This window comes from Trachypithecus francoisi, unplaced genomic scaffold (genome assembly GCF_009764315.1).
Source record: "Trachypithecus francoisi isolate TF-2019V2 unplaced genomic scaffold, Tfra_2.0 Lachesis_group11, whole genome shotgun sequence".
Lineage (NCBI taxonomy): Eukaryota > Metazoa > Chordata > Mammalia > Primates > Cercopithecidae > Trachypithecus > Trachypithecus francoisi.
Window position 1 is genome coordinate 25,629,719 of NW_022681456.1, and position 22,804 is coordinate 25,652,522.

At 46.7% G+C, this 22,804-nt stretch overlaps 1 protein-coding gene across 2 annotated transcripts in view; it reads right to left on the reverse strand.

Moving 5' to 3' along the window:
* Positions 1 to 455: 455 nt before the first annotated feature.
* Positions 456 to 22,804, reverse strand: part of BTBD11 (BTB domain containing 11) — a 340,401-nt gene continuing 318,052 nt past the window's right edge. For both annotated transcript variants that reach the window (XM_033220772.1, XM_033220771.1), the window contains 5 exons: positions 18,398 to 18,500; positions 16,596 to 16,677; positions 9,164 to 9,232; positions 6,639 to 6,752; positions 456 to 1,075 (listed from right to left, as the gene is read on the reverse strand). In XM_033220772.1, the coding sequence (XP_033076663.1) occupies positions 866 to 1,075; positions 6,639 to 6,752; positions 9,164 to 9,232; positions 16,596 to 16,677; positions 18,398 to 18,500 (578 nt within the window). In that variant the 3' untranslated portion in view covers positions 456 to 865. The remainder of the gene's footprint in view (positions 1,076 to 6,638; positions 6,753 to 9,163; positions 9,233 to 16,595; positions 16,678 to 18,397; positions 18,501 to 22,804) is intronic.

The window sequence follows — 22,804 nt, forward strand, 5'->3', positions numbered from 1 at the left end:
TGGAGCACATCCTGGCCGGTCCCTTCACCATTTTTGTCATACAGGAGCTGCTTGAATGCTTCGTTTTCAATGAGGACCATCATGTTTTTGAGAAAGTAGCCTTCGCAATATGCTGAGAGCTCCGTGACGCCAAGAAACTGTGGAGAGTGGAGAGGAAATGGGAGACGGTTATGCTTCTGAAAAGCACCTTTCAGATTATGCCTTCAGAGCTAATAATTTTAAAAAAAATTAGAGCTACTATTTAAAAAAAAAAAAGAAAAATCTCAAAACACAGATCCCTAAACACAATTTAGTTGAAAATGAACTGTTAAGCTTTTAGAAATATATTTTAAACTACAAGACTGCCCTGTTTTTGTTTTTTTAAATGAACATTTTAAAAAGTTCCCACCCCTAAAAATTTGCCAATTATTTCCTCATTATGGGTCACAGCCTCACCAATTTACTACCATGGTTGACGTTTGCTGAAGCACAGCTACCAAGGTCCTCAGTGTGTAATACAATCTCTTCAGGGTCGGGACGGTGAAGTCCTCCAACTATCAACCTGGAACCTGAGTGACCTTTGAAAGGCCTCAATCCATTCATTGGACAGTGGTCCCCGGCAGTGGGTGTTCAAAGGTCCTAGGGGTGCTTTTGGTTGGGGTTAACTTGGTTGTCCAGCTGCCCATTAAGCTCTGGACCCAGCTGATCTGATCTGCAGACCGGTGGAAAGTCCTTTGTTTTTCAACAGGAACAGGTGGGAGCGGTAGAGGCAGCTCCTCGGCCCAGCCAAAAACAGGTGCCAGGTGGAATTTGTCTGTGTTTGTGTAAAGCCAATGCGGCAGGAGAACTGGAAGGTTCCCGGGAAGCATTCGCTGCACTGGGCATTTCAAACCACGGAACCTTTGGAAGATGACAAGTGGATGGACTGAATTCTGATGGCCAACGTCCTCTGTAAGTCCTGGAGCACATCCTGGCCGGTCCCTTCACCATTTTTGTCATACAGGAGCTGCTTGAATGCTTCGTTTTCAATGAGGACCATCATGTTTTTGAGAAAGTAGCCTTCGCAATATGCTGAGAGCTCCGTGACGCCAAGAAACTGTGGAGAGTGGAGAGGAAATGGGAGACGGTTATGCTTCTGAAAAGCACCTTTCAGATTATGCCTTCAGAGCTAATAATTTTAAAAAAAATTAGAGCTACTATTTAAAAAAAAAAAAGAAAAATCTCAAAACACAGATCCCTAAACACAATTTAGTTGAAAATGAACTGTTAAGCTTTTAGAAATATATTTTAAACTACAAGACTGCCCTGTTTTTGTTTTTTTTAAATGAACATTTTAAAAAGTTCCCACCCCTAAAAATTTGCCAAATTATTTCCTCATTATGGGTCACAGCCTCACCAATTTACTACCATGGTGCACACCTGCTAAGGAAGACTGGCTGCAGAATGTCTGTGATTCCCCAGCACACACACCCATGGGGTGTGACTTTGCAGCTCATCCCGTCAAAGGGCTAGAGTCCATTCCTCCATTCCTTGGCCTTGTGCCAGTCAAATCACTTCTCTGGGCCTCAGTTTTCCAAGTTACAAAAGCAAGGGGTGGACTACAGGGGTATCGTGCTCTGCTGTGCCATTTAGGACAGGGATGCATGTAGTAATTCTGTGGTCTCCAAGAGGCTTATAAAGCTTGATGAAGTTTATCTGTGAGTGGGCTAGTTATCCCACAAATGTCCATATAGATGCACAAATCCTGGAACTGACAGAGATCTTAGCAATCCTTTCATTCTTTTTTTTTTTTTTGAGACAGAGTTTCACTCTGTTGCCCAGGCTGGAGTGCAGTGGCATGATCTGGGCTCACTGCAACCTCCACCTCCAGGGTTCAAGTGATTCTTCTGCCTCAGCCTCCAAGGCAGGCCTCCCAAAGTGTTGGGATTACAGGTATGAGCCACTGCACCTGGCTTAGAAATCTTTTCATTCTTTCAACACGAATCCTGCTCTTAGAATCACAGAGTACAAGGCTTCCTGGTACAGGTGAGGGAACTGAGGCTCAGAGTTGCCAATCTGATTCTGAGGACACAGTGAACACTCCCCACCAGCACACCTGGCACTTGCTTTGTAGATTAGTGTCATTCAGCACATGTTAGTGGAAAATAAAAGCATAATATATACCTACATTGATAATATTTGATAGCATTTATTGAATGGTGACTGTATATCAACCTCTGGCCTATCTCCACACAACTAATTACTAACAGAACTGGGATTAGAGCTCTCATTCCCTAGACCATTGGTTGGCAAACTATAGGCCTGAAGGCCAAATATGGCCCACCACCTGTTTTTATAAATAAAGTTTTATTGGAACACAGCCATGCCATACCATTCATTTACATATTCTTTGGCTGCTTTTTGCAAAATTGAGTAGGTACAAAGCCAACTGTGTGGTCTGGAAAGTTGAAAATATTATCTGGCCCTTGTCCTAGACTATAATTTTTTCAAGGGCAGAGACCATGTCTAATTTTTTTTTTTTTTTTTTAAATACAGAGCCTCACTCTGTGGCTCAGGCTGGAGTACGGTGGCGTGATCTCTGCTTACTGCAGCCTTGACCTCCAGGGCTCAGGTGATCCTCCTGCCTCAGCCGTCTGAGTAGCTGGGACTAGAGGTGCGCGCCAGCATGCCCAGCTTTTTTTTTTTTTTTTTTTTTTGTATTTCTTTTTATAGAGATGGGGTTTCACTATGTTGCTCAGGCTGGTCTCAAACTCCTGGCCTTAAGTGATCGTCCCACCTCAGCCTTCCAAAGTGCTGGGATTACAGGCGTGAGCCACTGCGCCCGGCTCCTCTAATTTCGTATTATATTCTGATGAATACAGCTCCTAGGAAATACTGGCTACTCAATAAACACTAGCGAAAAAATCCTTTGGTTTCCAAACCTGTGTTCTTTCCATCATGATGCACTGTTGAGCTTAACCACAACAGCCGAGATTCAGTCTGATGAACCAGCTTGTTCTTTTTCTCAAGAGACACGTTGAAAGGGCCACAAGAAGCTCCAGGGCCTCTTCGTAACTGAATAGTTTGGTACAGGTTTACTAGGAAAAAAGAGATGGCTAAGCCATGCATTTGTGGAATGGGTTTCTCCTCTGTATAAAATTCCACAGCTGTCTCAAACGGTTAGATGTAATACAGAGGTAACGTTGTGGAGATCGTCATGGACATTTGGAACGTGGCTCTTAGCATCTAAATGCCTGTATTGCCTGGAGTTACAAACGCCAAGTGTTGGTTTCTTTCTTGACCACTCTTTTTCCTAAACTAGCCTCTATTTGCAGCACAATCTGCCAGTCATCGAATCCACATGGTGTGTGGCCATTAGCGGACTGCAGCATCCACAGCACAGGGGAAGCAGTGTACAGAAAGGGCAGGGGGCAGCTGGCATTGCCCTCCAGGTGACTATCACGAAGGGCAGGTATTTCTCTTGGAAACACTCCAGGTAGTGACCTGGACGTCTGAGGCAGAGCTGGTGTCCGTAAAAGCCAAAGCCCTGTCTGCAAAGGGTGTCTGTAGGTGTGTATATATATATATGTATGTATATATGTATGTATGAAAGAGGCAGTTTCTCTGCCATAGGTGTTCTAAGCCTGTATTCCCAGCCGAGGCTCACATTGCATCAGGCAATATTATTAAATCACAAGATACGCTACAGAAGCTGCCTGCCAACAAACTTGAAAAGATTAAAATGGGATTGTGAAACACAGGCCTCGCTGCCAAGGTGGGAGGCCACAGAAAAGCCACCGTGGATGTCAAGTTCATGGGGCAATTTGAGTGACCATGGTCAAGGAGGAGGGCAGAGGAGCACAAGGCTAATCAGGCTCTCTGCCTTGGTGCAGAGAAAGAGACCTCTCTTCTGCACAGCAATCAGTTTAAGAATGGAAAAAAAAACTGCTTGTGTCCTGAGAAACCAGATTTTGGTATAATCGTCATTTAACTAGAACCCATGTGTGTGTGTGTGTGTGTGTACAATGTAGACTGACTGTACTTTTTGATTTACTGATAGCCAATCAGAAAATCTTGAGTATCAAGGATTATTGAAAATATTTCCAACATTTATTGAGCCAGACAGTAAACACAGGGTTAAGAACCTATGCTTTGGAGTGAGACAAATCTGGGTTCAAAAGTCTCAGTACTACACTTCTGGGAATATACCCCAAATAACTGAAAGCACAAATTTGAGGCCAGGCGCGGTGGCTCACGTCTGTAATCCCAGCACTTTGGGAGGCTGAGGCTGGTGGATCACCTGAGGTCAGGAGTTCAAGACCAGCCTGGCTAACATGGCAAGCATCTGTCTCTAATAAAAATACAAAAATTAGCCAGGCATGGTGGCACATGCTTGTGGTCCCAGCTACTCAGGAGGCTGAGGCAGGAGAATCGCTTGAACCTGGGAGGCAAAAGTTACAGTGAGCCGAGATCATGTCACTGTACTCCAGCCTGGGTGACAGAGTGAGACTCTGTGTCAAAAAAAAAAAAAACAAAAAACGCAGGGATTTGAACAGATATTTGTACACCCATGGTCACAGCAACACAATATTGTTCACAATAACCAAAAAGTGGAAGCAACCAAAGTGTCTATTGATAGATGAATAAACAAAATATGGCATGTACATACAGTGAAATATTATTCATCCTTAAAGAAGAAATTCTGACGCATGCTACAATATGGATGAACCCTGAGGACATTATGCTAAGTGAAATAAATCAGTCACAAAAAGACACATACTGTATGATTCCACTTATGTGACATCCCTTGAGTAGTCAGATTCATAGAGACAGGAAGTAGAATGGTGAATACCAGGGCCTGGGGGAGGGGAGGAATGAGGATTTGATGTTTAAAGAGTATAGTATCAGTTTGGAAAGATGAAAAAATTCTATAGATGAATGGTAGTGATGGTTGCACAACAATCAAAGGTACCTAATACCACTGAACTGTATACTTAAAAATGGTTAAAGTGGCAAATTCTATGTTATGTACATTTTACCATAATACAAAAATCTCATTACTAGCTGTGTGACCTTAAGCAAGCTACTTCACCTCTCTGTGCTTCAGTCTCCTTATGATGACATGGGACTAGTGTAGCATTTACCTAAAAGGGTTGTAGTGAAGATTAAAAAACAAGATGCAACAAGGCTCTTAGCACAGGTGCCTGCACATTAAAAGGGCTCACTGAATGCTGTCTTAAGCAAGTAGCATCTCACATGCAATCTGATTTTTCACAACAAGCAATAGGAGCGTCATTCAGGTGCATTGTCACTGTCCAGAGCTGTGTGTGATATGGGAGTCATGTGTACTGGGCTCCAGTTATATAAAACAGGAAAATTTTGTGTTAAACTCCTAAAATAACTCTTCATCTTGGCTGGGTGTGGTGGCTCATGCCTGTAATCCCAGCTACTTGGGAGGCTGAGGCAGGAGAATTGCTTGAACCCAGGAGGAGGTTGCAGTGAGCCTAGATTGCACCATTGCACTTCAGCCTGGGCAACAAGAGTGAAACTCCATCTCATCAATCAATCAATCAATCAACCTAACTCCTCATCTTAACTGGTTTTATTGTTTCTTGCTGGAACTGTTAATGCCCCCTGTGCTCAGCACGTGGAACAAAATGCAGTGGTACCCGGACAAAGTATTTTACTTCTCTTGGGCCTAGTCTCCCCACTGATGAAGTGAATTGGATGAAGTCAGTGGTTCCTGAAAACTGGAGTGAAGACTGATTTGAGGGCTGATGTCACTCTAGCAGCTTGTTAAAAATACAGATTTCTGGGCTCCCTGAGGGGATACTGCTGAGGTCTTCGGGGATGGGGGACTACACTGGCATTCTGAAAGCTCCCCCAGGTGGTTCTAATTCGTAGCCAGGTGTTGGATCCACCTGATTAAGCAGACTCCAAAGACTTCAGCAGCGCTTACAGCCTATTCTCAATCTTGGCCACATCTGAGCATCACCTGGGAAGCTCTGAAAGCTGCCTTTCTCCAGGTTTCACTCCCAGAGGCTGACTGATTAGTCTGTGATGGGTCCCAGGCATAGGAAGTTTAAGTGAGTCCCCAGGTGATTCTAACGTGCAGCTGGCATTGAGAACAATTCTGGAAGGGCGGTTCTCACCCCTGAGCACGCATTAGAGTCAGCTGGAGGGCATCAAAGCCACAGGTGGCTGGGTCCCCTCAAGTTTCTGATTCAGTAGGTCTGGGGTACGGCCTGAAAATGTACCTTTCCGACAAGTTCCCTGATGCTGCTGGATTGGAGAACCACTGTTCTAGAACCTTAGAAGGTGTCCCTTAGATCATCAGCAGAGATATCACCTGGGAGCTTGTCAGAAAAGCTGAACAGGGCCCATCCCAGTCTATGGAACCGGAGTCTGTGACATGAGTCATATGCACAAGAGAGTTTGCGAAGCACTGTTTGAGAACTCTGCCTTTGAAACTTCTGGGCTCCTACTTTCCTTGTTCTGGGGGGAGAGGTGGAAGGCATCTTTTCTAGAGCAGGAAGCAGATCTTGGCAGAAGCCAGCGGCTTAGCCCTCAGAGAACTGGCCCAGCACCCGCTCTCTGCCCTGCCTCTGTGTTTGCCAAGGAAAAGCCTCCCCGGCTCCAGCGCTCCCGTGTGCGCACTGCGCAAGAATGAGATTGATTACCTTGGCATGGTTGTAAATATCCACACAGTTGTCGGTATTGATGCTTTTCGCACAAATAATCTCACAGTGTCGCTGCAAAGCCTCCAGCTGGAAAAACTTAGCAGCAGACAGAAGCTAAAAACAACAAAAAGAGTCTGTTAGAGGCTGGGAGGTGGATGGAAAGGAGGTAACAGGAAGGAACCACAGTGGTAAGGCAGTCATCATCCTCATCTTCCACACAGTCAAGGGTGGGGGACAGAAAATGATGCACAAAGGTAACACTACAGGAAGAGGACAAAGATAGGATTCTGTCGTGGGGGAAGATGGGGGAGGAGGGGAGGACTAAACAAACTCAATTCATACCCATCACAGCAGGAGGTCAACCCAAAATGCCCAAAATTGTTATGTCCAGAAACAAGGGTGAAAATCAGGGTATTATCAGCAAGCTGGATATCGAGGTGGCTCACTCCCTCTGTTGTCCGGGTCTCCACTCAAGATGTCGCCTCCTCAGAGGAGCCTCCCTCTACCCCATCTATCCTCCTTTCCTCCTTGCCCTGTCTCACTCCTCACAGTCACAGCACACCAGGTGTGATGTCATGTCTGCCTCCCTCACTAGAGTCCAGGAGGACAGGGATCTGTGTCAGTTTTCATCACTGCTGTAACCTGGCCCTGAGCACAGTGCCGGCCTGGGAGATGCTCGACAGATGTGTGTTGAGAGAACGACAGGCTTTGGGGAGGGGATGGAAGAGCTAAGAGCAAGAGTTCAAAGGACTGGTTTTGGGAACGAGGACTGGAGGGAGGGCAGGGTGGGCCCGGGCAGCTGCTTTGTATTCAAAACCCTTCTGTATGATTGAAATGATTTAAATGTATATTCCTTATTTTTAGTTAAAATTATTTTTATTTATTTTTATTTTTGTTAAGGCTAGACAAATGAAGCAGTGGGAGTGGAGAAGGAACACAGAAATTCATAACTGGTTGTGATCAATTTGTTGTAAACAGCCAGGCGCAGTGGCTCATGCCTGTAATCCGAACACTTTGGGAGGCTGAGGTCAGGAGTTCGAGACCATCTGGCCAACATGGTGAAACCCCGTCTCTACTAACAACACAAAAAATTATCTGGGCGTGGTGGCAGGTGACTGTAATCCCAGCTACTTGGGAGGCTGAGGCAGGAGAATGGCATGAACCCAGGAGGCGGAGGTTGCAGTGAGCCAAAATTGCACCACTGCACTCCAGCCTGGGGGCAGAGTGAGACTCTGTTTTAAAAAAAAAAAAATTAGTTGTAAACACCACTGCACTTTTGTTTACAAACGAGCCCACACCCTTGAGACTAAAACCATCAGAAGAGTAGTCCAGGGAGACAAGAGAGTCACTGTGTCCATGTGTGTCTGCATTTGTGCATGTTTGGGTGGGGAGAGAGTTACCACGGAAGGTTTCACAGAGTAAGAAGAAAGGATCAGTGGGCCTGCAGTGAACACATAGTCCTAATCACAATCACTATGTGCCAGGCATTGTTCTAAGCACCTTAACAATTTTTTAAGATCCTCTAAAAAACCCAGTGAGGTAGATGGTTATCCCCATTTTACAGGCGAGGAAGCTGAGGATTTGAGGTTAACTTGTCCACAGTCACACAGCTCAGAAGCTCTAAAGCCTGGATTTAGACAAGTCTGGCACAGCATCTGTGTTGTAACTACTGTGTGAGGTCTGCTCTTGAACAGTTGATTGTGTCCTGACATCTCTCGTCAGCCAGGCACCCTAGACATCAGACAACTGACCGTGATCCTGGCTCTTTTGCTGGGGATTAATTGGGGGTGATTTTTGGCTTCTGGTTCAAAGTTCCCAGTTTTGATTAGGAAAATGAACAAGATTTCCACTTTTGGCAAGGAACAGGGGAAAATCTTGGCTTTGGACAAAATCGGGCAGAAACAAGTCTCCTGGATAGGCAGGTCTAGAACTGGTCGAATTACAAGAGGTGGACAGGGGGCGGGGGAGAGTGAAGAGTGAAGGAAGCAGGTGTGGGCTGCCTGACTGTGGGATGCTCAGTCTGAGGAAAGCCCGGAGGAGATTATAATCTGCCCTCCACTTCTGCATCTTGGAAGAAGAGACAGTGTTGTGATTTGAGGGATGTTTTTAGGGGATATATTTTTATAAGTGACAAGGGAGAAGACGTCATCTAGGATATTTCCTGATGATATCACTATTAGAGCCTCAGCTGTAGCCTCAGACTTTTCAGTCAAATTCCTTCCCTTCCCTGCCCCCCTACCACCAATGCCAGTTAAAATTGGGTTTCACTCAGTGGCTACTGAAAGCAGTCAGGCAAGCAAGTGCACTAGCACCCCAGCCTACCAGGGAAGGTCTCTGATGAGAAGCCCTTCCTGTCTGGGAGGACTGAGGAGTCAGGACGGAACAAGAGCCTCAAGTCTTCATCCAAATGAAAACCCAACACGGGTCCTTCCAGACACTTCCCTGCACTCTGGCGACCCGAGTTTACAGAGGTGCCACTCACCCAAGGGACTTGCGACAGCCACTACCACGGATGGCTCCCTTACCTCCATGATCTCATTGTTCTTAATGAGCAGTGACTCTGGGCCACCGTAGTAGAGATACTGCATAACCAGCTGGAAGAAAGCACAGAGAACAGTGTCAATGGCAAAGACACATCATCTTAAAGCCATTCGGTGGATGTCCCAGCTCAGGCTTAGTTCCTGAGACCTCTAGGACATCCATTCCAAATGGTTGCCCATTTCCATGTCACCAGTGACCAAGAGCTCACTACTTTAAAGGGAGAAGACTCCATTTTGAACAGTTTCATCAGTCAGATAGTTTGATACCATGTTGAAACTTGCCTCTATGGTTTCCCACCCCCAAGACCAAACTAAACAATCCTAAGCTACTGCTCCTCATGACAGCTTTTCCATGTATGCATGATAATCACGGGTTCCTCTCCCATCTCCCACCCCAGTTATGCTGCGCGGAACTGCTGCACACGTGGTGTGCCTTGAAGAGCCTGCACCAGAGGGCTGTTCCCTGCTAACATGGCCCAGTTTGACTCAAAGCCACCAGTTGAAGTCCCAGAAGGTGAGTCTGGGATGCCACAGGGCCATCTGCTCCTTATTACAATGTGCCGAGCCCCAAGGCGAAGCCATGAGGGGTCCACGGTTTCTGTGTATCACTGACGATGTCAATGGCCCTAGCCCGGATGTTCTTTATTCGTGTGACCCATGATGCCCAAACAGCAGGCAAAGTTTCCAGAGCTTTGCAAACTGGTGTCCCTTGAATGGAATGGGGCCCATAGATGTATCTGACTTTGCTATCTTATCTCCTACGACAACTGGGTATTAATTTTTTAGGTGGTTTGTCCCAGTCTCCTTCACTTCCTATTGTCTTTGCGTGTGTATGTAGGGGTGGGGGGAGATGGAGTCTTGTTCTGTGGCCCAGGCTGGAGTGCAGTGGTGCAATATTGGCTTATTGCAACCTCCACCTCCTGGGTTCAAGCAGTTCTCCTGCCTCAGCCTCCCAAGTAGCTAGGACTACAGGCACACGCCACCACGCCTGGCTAGTTTTCTGTATTTTAGTAGAGACCGGGTTTCACTGTGTTGCCCAGGCTGGTCTTGAACTACTGAGCTCAGGCAATCCACCCACCTTGGCCTCCCAAAGTGCTAGGATTACAGGTGTGAACCACCATGCCTGGCCCCAATTGTCTTCTACCTGCATGCTTGACAAACTCACTTTACCTCCCTGGCTCTCAGGCAGCTGTGTGGGCGAAATCTAGACTGGTTTCCTCCCTTTTTTGGGTACTTGTAAAATAAGCCTAGAGTGGGCTGTCCTCGGTGGTCCCTTCAGGCTGACAGTCTGTGACCAATATAGGACACCGACTAAGTGCAATGAGCCTGGAGTTGGGCTGCCACAGTTTCTGATCTGGCTCTGCCACTTAAAAGCTGCGGGACCTGAATTAAGTTAGGCTCTGTGTGTCTCAGTTTCCTATCTGTGGAGTGGGGATAATGTTACCTTCTTCATGGAATTGTGATGAAGACTAAATGAGTCACTGCATAGAACAGGCCTAGCAGGGGCCAGCCCTCTGCAAATGTCAGCTCTTTAATTTTCTCTGAGACTGAAAAATCGTTTCCTTTGTTTCTGCTACATGCTGCCTTGTTCTCACCCAGGCCATCTGAAAGTCTTTGCGACTGGTCTCAGACTGTTTTTTGCATGTGTGTTTAAGTTATTTTAAAAATACTGTTTACAGCTTTATTGAAATTCTTATTTATCATTATTTTAGACAGGGTCTCATTCTGTTACTCAGGCTGGAGTGCAGAGGTGTGGTCACAGCTCACTGTAAGCTCAAACTTCTGGGCTCAAGCAATCCCCCCACCTCAGCCTCCCAAGTAGCTAAGACTACAGGCACGCACCACCGTGCCTGGCTAATATTTTAATTAATTTATTTTTAATTTGAGACAGGGTCTCACTCTGTCACCCAGGCTGGAGTGCAGTGGTGCTATCATAACTCACTGCAACCTCTGCCTCCCAGGCTCAAGCGATCCTTCCACTTCAGTCTCCTGAGTAGCTGGGACTACAGGTGTGCACCACCACACATGGCTAATTTTTGTATTTTTTGTAGAGACGGGATTTTGCTATGTTGCCCAGGCTGGTCTTGAACTCTTGAGCTCAAGTGATCAACCTGTCTTGGGCCTTCCAAAGCACTGGGATTTACATGTGTGAGTCACCATACCCGGCCAAAAGTTGCCTTTTATGCTTGGACCACTCGACCGCTTGCCTGCATCAGAACCTCCCACCCTCTCTTCTAGTCCCGTGCTTTTGCCCACACTGTTCCCTCTGCTAGGATGCCCTCCCCTTCTTCTGTCCACTGAGCTCTGCCCGCTCCTTCTGGATCTAGTCAGTGGTCATCTGCAGTGGAGCGGCTCCTCAGATCTCCACCCCACCGCAGGTCACATCAGGCAATCATGCATCATCCTCGATTGCAGTGTTGTTTCTCACTAGAGTCTGAGGGCACAACCAGGTCTTGCCCATCGCTGTATCCTAACGCCTGGCACACAGCAAGCAAACAGCCTGCAGTGTGCACACCCTGCCCATAAACACGAATCCTCGTCTCTCTGTGTTTGACTCTCCCTCGTACCGACTTTGGGCTCTTGGGACCATCTGCTTGTCGCAGAGATGGTGGTGGCACCTGAGGATTTGTGAAAGAACATAGCATTGTTTACCCTCCCCTCTCCCACGCTGATGGGTCATAAGCATTTAAAATACCAAGTCAGTAAATGTTGGAATTGGGCCTTATTAAAATCAATTTATTCGCCTAGCAGTTTCCATTTATAAAGGCTAAACAAATAACGATAAGAGCCATAATAATGACCACCCTGAACATTTACAGAGCATTTCTCTAGCACGTGGTCTCATGTATTCCAGGTGGGGCTGCTGAATGGAAATGCTGCTCCTTAGTGGAGGGAGATCCCGGGGCCAATGCCATTTAAATTGGGCTGGCCCGGGCCTCCTTCAAACTCTGCCGGCACAAGCCTTTCTGCAAGGGGGTGAAACGAACACTTATTAGGCTAGCGGGTCTGTTCGTGGAGTTGTTTTTCTTGGCAGTTGCCACCTGCATGAAGCAGGGATTCAAATGGCACCCACAGCCTCGCGGAGGCCCCCACTTCCAGGTGCAGCCTCAGCTGCGTCCGGCCCTTGCCGCCGGCGACTGATGTTAAACAGACTTGGGGGAGGAGACCCGAAGCAGGCTCATTTACTAAAATTCTTCTGTCAGCATGGACTGAAGTGAGCCGGCCCCTGGGAGCCTCCTGCTGGGTCGTATTCAGCCCTCCTTGGCCTATTTCAAGCCACAAATGAGGCTTTTCTTCTTTTATGGGGAAAGGGCGGGAACATGGAAAAGTCCCCGGGGCCTGTTAAATCTTCGCTTCCCATTACAGTAACGTGAGTCTAATGTGGCCAGGAAACCTTCCCCAGTCAAAAGCAATTACAGACCCCGGGATTCCTCCAGGGACTGCCTTTTCCCATGGAGGTCTCGTTCAGCGAGGCCGCTTGGCAAACATTTATTGAGCGCCTACTGCGAGCCAAATTCTTATTACAGGAACCTCCCCAGTTAGTCCCAGGCTTCACAGTGTAAGCTCCCCCTTCATGAGCACTGGGGGAGCACACATTTTCCAGCTTCCAGCTCATGCTCCAGACGAATGGGCTGGAAGATTCTTTCCTCAGGGCTGGGTGAGTTTAGCGGGGGCCCCAGGTGCCCATAGAAGGGAAGAAGTTAAGAGAACAGGTCTGGGAGTCAGCCAGGCCTGAGTTTGAACCTTAGCTCTGCTAGAAGCAGCAGTGGGAACCTGGGCCACTTACTCCGCCTCTCTGAGTGCGTGCCCTCATCTGTAAGGTGGGGATTATGGCTACCTCGCAGGGCAGCTGGAAGGATGAAATGAGGTGAGGGGCAGCAGTGGTTCTCAGAGACAGGTCCCAGAGCAGCAGCAGAAGCACCTGGGTTCGTGTTAGAAATGTGAATTCTGGGCTGGGCGCAGTGGCTCACGCCTGTAATCCCAGCACTTTGGGAGGCCGAGGCGGGCAGATCACCTGAGGTCAGGAGTTCGAGACCAGCCTGGCCAACATGGAGAAACCCCGTCTCTACTAAAAATATAAAAAAGAATTAGTCAGGCGTGGTGGCAGGCGCCTGTTATCCCAGCTACTCAGGAGGCTGAGGCAGGAGAATCGCTTGAACCTGGGAGGCGGAGGTTGCAGTGAGCCGAGATCACGCCATTGCACTCCAGCCTGGGCAACAACAGCAAAACTCTTCTCAAAAAAAAAAAAAAAAAAAAAAAGTGAATCCTGACATGGTGCATATGCACCATGGAATATTATGCAGCCATAAAGAATGAGATCATGTCTTTGGTGACAACATGGATGGAGCTGGAGACCTGAACTTATCCATCTCATGCCTATAATCCAGCTTCATCCATGTACTGCATCCATGTTCTGACTTATAAGTGGGGGCCAAACATTGAGTACACATGGACACAAAGAAGGGAACAGCAGCCACCAGGGCCTGCTCAAAGGTAGAGGGTGGGAGGAGGGCGCCATACTTATTACCTGGGTGACAAAATGATCGGAACACCAAACCCCCATGGCACACAATTTATCTAACGAACTTGCGCATGTGCCCCTGAAACTAAAGGTTAAAATATGAATTTTCACACCTGAAGAATCAGAAACTTTGTTTGGGGTGGGGTCTAGGAATCTGCATTTTAAGACATTCTCTGTGTTTTAACAAGTACCCCACCCTTCTCCAGGTATTCTGAGAGCTGCTAATGTGTAAGAAATGCTGTAACTGAGAGCACAGGTTCTCCAACTTGGTTGCACTTTGGGATACTGGGAGGAGGTGGGGGAGACCTCAAAATGCTGATGCCTGGGCCCCACCCCTAGATTCTGATTTAATTGGTCTGATGTATGGACTGGGCATTGGGAATTGTCAAAGCTCCCAGGTGATTCTATGTGCCTCTGAGGTTCAGAACCACTAGCTTTGAGCCTTACACACAGTGCTCAAGACGTGAGAACTGTTCTTACTCTCAGCACATTCCCATTTAGAAAGGGTATTCTAGAACAATGTCCCCATGCTTTGCTACCAGGCAGGCTGGGTTCAAATCCTGGCTCTATCTCTAACTAGAACTAAGACTTTGGGCACATCATTTAGCTTCTCTGGGCCTCAGTTTCTTCATCTATAAAAGTGGGAATAATGCCACACGCAGTAGCTCATGCTTGTAATCCTAGCACTTTGGGAGGCCAACCAAGGTGGGTGAATTGGTTGAGCTCAGGAGTTCAAGACCAGCCTGGGCAACATGGCAAAGCCTCATCTCTATAAAAAGTACAAAAATTAGCTGGGTGTGATGAAATACTTCTGTAGTCCCAGCTACTCAGGAGGCTGAGGTGGGAGGATGGCTTGAACCCAGGAGGTGGAGGTTGCCATGAGCCAAGATTGTGCCACTACACACCAGCCTGGGCCACAGAGCCAGACCCTCTCTCTCCCTCTCAAAAAAAAAAAAAAAAAAAAAAAAAGGGAATATCATTCCAGACAACACGTGTAAGCACAGATCAGTGCTTCACTACTCATGGTTCCACAAACATTTCCTCATCACCCTCCAGAGCAAAGCCACGGCTGCATGGAACCCAGCTTTCCAACCCAACAGCTGCCATTCAGGAAAGGGCTGTGACCACTTTGCTCTCAGTAGAAAATGGTGCGGAGGGCCTAGGGTGAGGGGACATGGGCACTTGGATGTCTGGAGTATGCCAATTCCCCAGGCCCACCTTGGGGCTCCAGCCTCCTCACTACTCTCCTGACCTCAGGAGGACAGCTCACCCAGGCTTATCTTATCTTTGGAAACTTTTTTTTTTTTTTCAGATAGGGTCTTGTTCTGTTGCTCAGGCTGGAGTGCAGTGGCACGATTAAGGCTCACTGTGCCTTGACCTCTCAGGCTCAAGTGATTCTCCAGCCTCAGCCTCCTGAGTAACTGGGAGTACAGGTGTGTGTGTGACCACGCCTAGTTAATTTTTGTATTTTTAATAGACAGGGTTTTGCCATGTTGCTCAGGCTGGTCTTGAACTCCTGGGCTTAAGTGATCCTCCCACCTCAGCCCACACTGGCCTCCCAAAATGCTTGGATTACAGGCATGAGCCACCGCACCTGGCCTGGAAATTTCTTTCATCCTTTCTCCAACTCCTAGTCCAAAGTAACCTATTCTATAGAGTCTTATGCTTAGTGGGGAAGTGGTTTATCGGTTATGGCTTAGAACTACAACAACCCACTTAAAAATTGCCATGATGCAGCAGATGCGAAGTTGAAGGTTTTCTCATGTTGTCCTACTTGGTCTCTGCAAGAACCTGGGACATGGAGGTGATAATGAATGGCATGAATTGTCTCACTGACCCTCTTAGAACTCAATGGCCAGCCTGAGTCTTACCCACTTAGTACTCTTTCCAGGGCTGTCCTTCCTGAATTGCATTGGAGGAGAAACAACTGCCTGTTGGCATTCTATAAACTCTATCCCCAGGTCACCCACATTGTCTTACAAACCCTGGAAGGTGGGAAGACAGCCTGGTGGGACGGCCTACACAGCCTTCATGTGCCTGGAGGGTCTTGGAGCTGTAGAAATACAGCTGCAAAGCTGGCTGGGGAGTGAGTGAATTTCTATTAGCTGCAAGAACATTGTTGCAGAGCAGGATTTATGAATCAGGCATAACTGAAGGAAGGTGGAAAAGAGGAAAAAGCTGTGGTGCCCCTCAGAAAAACCACATAAACCAAAACTCATTGTTCATGGCATGAACTCCCCCCAAACAGAAGGAGACATGGTCATGTCATCTGGCCTTGGACGAAGAAGCCTTCCTTTCCTAATTGGGGTAGATTTAGACTGATGCTAAAATGATACAAATTCCTTAAAAGCACAGCGGCTCCTGATGACGCTGGGCTCAACCAAAGTTTTGGGACTTCGCACATGCTGTTCTCTTTGCCTGGAATGTTCTAACCAGCTTTCTTGAGCCCTATCCTTCCTGTGGCTCACCAACTTCTCAGCCTTGGATGTTTTGACTCATAAGACCTCATCCAGGAGGTTGTCTTTATTTCCCTTGGTCTGAGTTGCTGCAGCACATTGTCTCACTCCCCTAGAGTACCCTACTGTATACTGTAATTGACGAATTACTCAGTCACCGCCCTCCCTCCCCAGACTCTGAGTCCCCAGGAGAGGACATCCTTTATCCTTGTGTCCCCAGCCCTTCGCACAGTGTCAGGCAGAGCAGGCACTCAGTTAATGCTGCCGGGATGAATGGATGGAAACGGAAGGGGCACTGTGAGGAGGGGCCAGGAGTTCAGGAGACTGACAGCTCATTCTAAGGACCTCTCCAAGTGGCCAGTCCTCAGGCTGAGGATCTGAGGCAACCCCCTGTGCCCCATGGCCACCAGCTGAGAGTCCAGGCTGCAGCAGGGCTCACCTGGAAGATGGAGTATTTCACATAACCGATCTCTATGCAGGTGCTGTCATTTGTTGGCTTGCTGGAGAGGAGTGCTTTGAACCTGAACAAGGACATAAAAAAGAGATAAAAAGGACTCACACACAAATCCATGGCTCGCAAAAATAAAAACAAAAACAAAAGCAAACAAAAAACAAACAAACAAACAAAAAACCCAGCTCTCCTGACAATAGAAAGACTTTGTTTCTTCCCCTGCAACTCTGAAATACAGCAGTGGTATATCCTTACATTTCTTAATTTAAACCCTCCTATTACACCGTAATCTAATTTGAAGTTAAAACTCTAAAGTTAAAAAACAGTGTTTTGAACAGTTACATTCATTCTCCAACTGGTGATTGGAAAAGAATGAGTGCCTGTTAAACCCCCTCCATCTTTCAGGGCCTGTCACATGGCCGCCACCTTCATGGCATCTCTCCTAAGCCTAGGGCTATGGCTTCACTCCCTCTCCTCTGGTGCCCATGGAACACGCTTTGCTCCACGAGGGCAGGGTCTTCAGTGGTTTCTGTCTCTGCTACATCCCCACATCCTGTCCCAGTATGAACCTGACACATCATAGATATTTAATCAATGTTTGTTGACTACCTAATCATCTCCCTTATGGGTGACTTTCTGTCTTGGATTTTCAGTGCACTTTCCTGCCTATCAACTAAACTAAAAGCTCTTTGTGGGTAGAGATCTTATCAATGGAACACACAGATAATATGTTTAAGAATAAGCTGATACGTATCTGTTTTTTTAAACTCATTTTTGAAATTATAGATTTACAGAAGAGTTGCAAAGATAATATAAAGTCCCTGTTTACCCCTCACCCAGCTTTCCCTAATGTTAACAGCTTACACAGGCATGGTACCTTTGTCAAAACTAAGAATCTAACATTGGTACAATATTGATCTGGTTTGTCTACAGTGTCATGACTGAAAACTATGCAAGGGAAAACATATTTTTCTTGTGGTGGCAAAGCAGACATCTGGGGTTTGTGTTTGGTTTTGATGGGGGGATTGGAGATTCCTGGATGCTTTTAGAAATGCAGGGAGTGCTAGTCATACACATTCTCTTAGCAAACTTCCTGGAAGGGAGTTCCATTTCTGGGTTCGCAGTGTCCTTACCCAACTCAGGTACCCCCTGCTCACCACCCAGCTGGGACTCTTGGTATTCTTCATTTTGGCATCATTCTGTCCTGCCGCCTCCTCATTTCAGCATCAATCTCTCCTCTGCCCCAGCCTCACTCCTCCCTGTTCAGGTCTCTGGACAATATGGTTCTAAATTGTCAACCCAATCTCTACTCAAAAGGAGAAGAAAGGCAGTTGCAGAGCTAGCAGAGAGGGTGAGCAGTTCTTTCTATTACTACATGATACTACTGTCTGTTAACTCTACAGTTAGGGATAAGTAAAGTCAGGACCTGTGTATTTCAGTGACTTATGCCAAATACTGTTCCCTGACATTTGGAGAGTGGCAGTCTCAAGGCTCCTGTGTGTGGGGTCTCAGGTTGTTCACCGCTCAAGGCCACCTAGCCAAGGGAGCCAAAATCTAAATCCATGCTCTGCTCCCAAACTCAGCTCCCCCTGCCTCCTTTATTTGCCCAGAGGAGAAGGCGCCTTGTTCTAGGCTGTTTATGCTAGCAGCTTCCCTGTACTCTGGAATTCTTGATTTTATTAAGATGATCTGCCAGTTCGGTGAAGAGACCACCAAAAATGACTTCAAAAAATAGTGATAGCAACAGCCAAAGTCATAATGCAGCTGCCTTCAAAACCGATGATACATACCTTGGAGAGGCTGTAAATAACAGCACTTTGTGAGCATAAAATGGTCTTCCTTCTACCAGAAAGGTAACATCAGACATTTCTTTATTGTTAAGAAAATGAGGATCTGGAATTGGAAAGGGAAAAAAAGGTAGCTTTAGTGGAAAAAAGGATGAAGTTTAGATTTATCTTGTAGAAGGTGCAAATAAGAGTGAGCAAAGAAATCTTGGTGATAAAATACTCATTGGCAAGACAGCAACCAAACAGCAGACAGGACTAATCAGAGGAACAGTCAAGCCACTGAAATTTAGTTTTTCATAGGAAATCCTTATAGCTTATTTGTGATTAAAAGTAGCATTTCCCCAGAGAAGATTCACCTGTAGCTAGAGTGAACTTTTCAGGTGTGAAAGGTAATCACCCACCTACCTTGTCTCTAAGAATGCTGCTCATCCCCACCTCTGCTGCTCTCTCTCAGGGCTCAGCGCCCTCCCTGCCCAAAGTAAGTGGTTTAGAAGAGCTGTCCCCTTGCCACTGCATTCCAGGTGATTTAAGTCCAAGCCTTTCTCTCCCAGGGTCAGTGACAAATGAACCAGTACCCTGCCCTCATTTTCTAGAATAAAGATTTAGCTACTACTTATTGAGCACTTATGATATGCAACCTGGTTGCACATTATCCCCACTGTGCAGTTGAAGAAACTGAGGCACACAGAATTTACAGTGACTTGTTCAAGCTAGTGACTGGTGGAGAAGCTACGATTCGAACTCGGACATTCTGATTGGATGGCCTGCTTTGTTAAACACTAGGATTCTCCAATTTTCCTGTCATTTCAGCCCTTGAGACCCGAGGCTCCTGAAGGTGCCAGTCTGTTCTCAGCTCAGCACTTCTGTCTTGTTGAGAATATCCATCAACACCCCCTGTCCTACGTTTCTTGAATCTTCCATTTCCCTCCATTCCCTTTGATATTACCCTAGTTTGGGCCACATCCTCTCTTCCTGGGAACTCACAGGAGCCTCTGTTGGTCTCTCTGCCTCCACTCTTGGCCCCCTCAATCTGACAGCCCACCTCACTGCAGGAGCCATCCTTCCTAAAGCTAGCTCTGATCATGCCACTCCCCTCCTCTGCTACAAATCATTCAATAACTCCCAAGTGCTCCCAGGATAGAGTCTAAACGTCTTAATGAGGTCACTTGTGACTGGGCTTCACTGCCTTCTCTGGCTTCTCCCTGTTAAACTGTGTGTGTGCTTGAGCTATGGGTGGCTCTCAGTTCCCCATGGGTGCTATGTGCTCTCTCCCCTCTGGGGTCTGCACTCATTGTTCCTTTACCTAAAACACCCTTCCAGCCCCTTCCAAACCTGGCTCATCCCTAGGTGGTCTTCAAGTTTCAGACATACTGATCAGATGCCCTTGGTCAGTAAGCCTTGCCAGATTCCCCCACTTTCCCCAGACCCAGTAGCCCCAGCTGAGTTCCCACAGCATATGCACCCCTGCTGTAGCCTCATCATGCTATGATGTATCCACGTCTGTCCATTTCAAACCCTTTCATCTGTGTCTAGTACAGAAAGGTGGTAAAGTGTAATAACAGTATGGGCTCTGAGGCTAGAAATCTCAGCTGTGTAACCTTGGCAAGTTATTTATCCAACCCATGCCTCAGTTTCTCCTTCTGTAAAATGGAAATTGCAGTACCCATTATACTCCATCACAGAGTAGTGAGGAATAAACGAATGAGTGAATTTATGGAGAGCACTTAGCAAAGTGGCTGACAAATGAGTATCCCTCAATAAACATGACCATAATACTATTTGTAGAGGCTCAATGGATGTTTTTTGAGTGAATGAAATAATGCCTTGACTCCTGTTGCAGAAACTTGCTCTAGGAGGCTGCCAAGGACCCGGGGGCCCTTCTTAGCCTGTAGGCCCCTTTGTTGTTGATGGGCCCTTCCCCAGGGGTCCAGGGGCTGTGCTGAAATGAAACCCCACTGCGTCCTCTGGCTGGATTTATGGGTTGTCCTAAATTATTGAGGGCAGGACCAAGCCCCTGTCTTCCTGGGGGATGTGAACACTCAGCTGCTGGACTCACCCTGTCTGTCTGTACCTTGGGGCCCTGGCCTGGCTGCATTTTCCCCAGACTGCTGTAACTTGGACCCAGAATTTGCCTTCCAGACTGATTCTCTTCACTCAGACCCTGAACCCTGTGCTGCCCCAGATGGTGATCCTGGTGGTCCTCCACTCACCTTTCTCTGTCGGTACAGAGTTGCCTCACTTCTTCTCATTTTTTTTTTTTAAAGGCTCTTACTTTAAAAATATCAGAAAAGACCGGCCAGGCATGGTGGCTGAAGCCTGTAATCCCAGCACTTTGGGAGGCCGAGACGGGTGGATCACGAGGTCAGGAGATCGAGACCATCCTGGCTAACACGGTGAAACCCCGTCTCTACTAAAAAATACAAAAAACTAGCCAGGCGAGGTGGCGGGCGCCTGTAGTCCCAGCTACTCGGGAGGCTGAGGCAGGAGAATGGTGTGAACCTGGGAGGCGGAGCTTGCAGTGAGCTGAGATCCGGCCACTGCACTCCAGCCTGGGCGACAGAGCCAGACTCCGTCTCAAAAAAATAAATATCAGAAAAGCATAAACAGTAAAAATCACCTGTGTAATCCCACTTTCTTTAAACATTTTAATTAAAAAAACTCCCCCCAGAACTTCTGAAATGATCCAGATAAAGGGAAAAGAAGCTGCGAGGGAAAGCCTGAGAGTTGATGGAAACTCATTTCTTCACTTGACTTTCTCTCTGCTCAGTAACCTGCCTCCCTCTGCTCACCTATCACACCCACTGTTCATCTCCAGCCAGTTCCCCATTCCTGCTTCCCAGACTATTAATATCCTCTACTTTCACTTTTAACACTCTCTCCCAGAATTCACTGGAAGGGCAAGAGGACACCATAACACACACACACACACACACACACACACACACACACACACACACCAGTGCTCTCCGATTTGCCACAGTCTCCACCACTCCCTATTGTCTAGTGCTGAACCCATTTCACTCATTTATATCACCTGCCTGGTCCCACAGAGATGCTGGTTTGAGATCCTTGTCACTAATCATTCTTGTCTTTTCTTTAAAGCAGGTCCCTAAAGAACCACTATTTGGCAACCTTTAGTTATGTTAGCTTGAGCTGCTGGACTGAAGACACAAAATGTACCTGCTGTATATTCCATTCGTTAATAATTACATGATGCTTTTTCTTTCATATCATGAGCTTTGAGCCTCTTAGGTCTGCCTTTTCTTTTCTTTTTGGTGCTAACCCTTGGAATTCTAATGCTTGGGCTGAAAACCAGGAACTGAAATTAAAAAAAAAATTTTTTTGAGATGGAATCTCACTCTGTTGCCTAGGCTGGAGTGCAGTGGCATAATCTTGGCTCACTGCAACTTCCACCTCCCAGGTTCAAGTGATTCTCCTGCCTCAGCCTCCTGAGTAGCTGGGACTACAGGCATGTGCCACTGCGCCTGGGTAATTTTTTGTATTTTTAGTAGAGACGTGGTTTCACCATGTTGGCAAGACTGGTCTTGAACTCCTGACCTTAAGAGTAGTGAGGAATAAATGAATGAATTTATGGAGCGCACTTAGCAAAATGGCTGACACATGAGTATCCCTCAATAAACGTGACCATTATAGTAGATGCTCAATGGATATTGATGGTATTTGATCTGCCTGCCTCGGCCTCCCAAAGTGCTGGGATTACAGGCATGAGCCACCATGTCCGGCTCAAAATCAGAAACTTTTAACTGCTAGTGAAAGAAACTTCAGCAAATTCAGGAGGAGAAAATGTTCCCTCCCATCCTGTAGCTAAGGGAAAGCAGATTTTATGCCACTGAAACTGACCTGGCAAAAGTTTGCTCTAAGGATGGTGTCTTATGAGGCACCGAGACATCAGAGATTGTTGCTATCCTGGGAATGTACCCCTCACTCTCTAACGTTTGCTAACTTGACTGGTCTTTATAACGTGTTGCCCTGATAACATTTTAATTAATACATATTTTCTATAAGGGAGAAGTACTTGTGACTTGGGCACATCCCAGTTTTCCCCCACACGTGGTCAGAAAGATAGACAGCCTTTGACTCAGCTGCTAAAATTTTCCATTTCAGCAAGAAGTTGTGTCTCATTTAAATTAACAAGTTATTCAAGATGGGAACAAAAATAACTTTAAAATAGTCCCATGAATTCAGCCTTTTAATTAATCTAAACTGGCTCATCCCTTTCAAATTTTGCTAAAGAGTAGAAATTTCAGTCTTCTATTACTCAGATGTCCTTCAACTTTATTAGGAAAGGGAAACAGGAAGTAGGAAAGGTCCCCAACCTATCTAAGGAGAAGGAATCCTTTATCTTTAATATTTTATAACTCTCCAGGCAGCAGGCAGACAGGTTCTTCC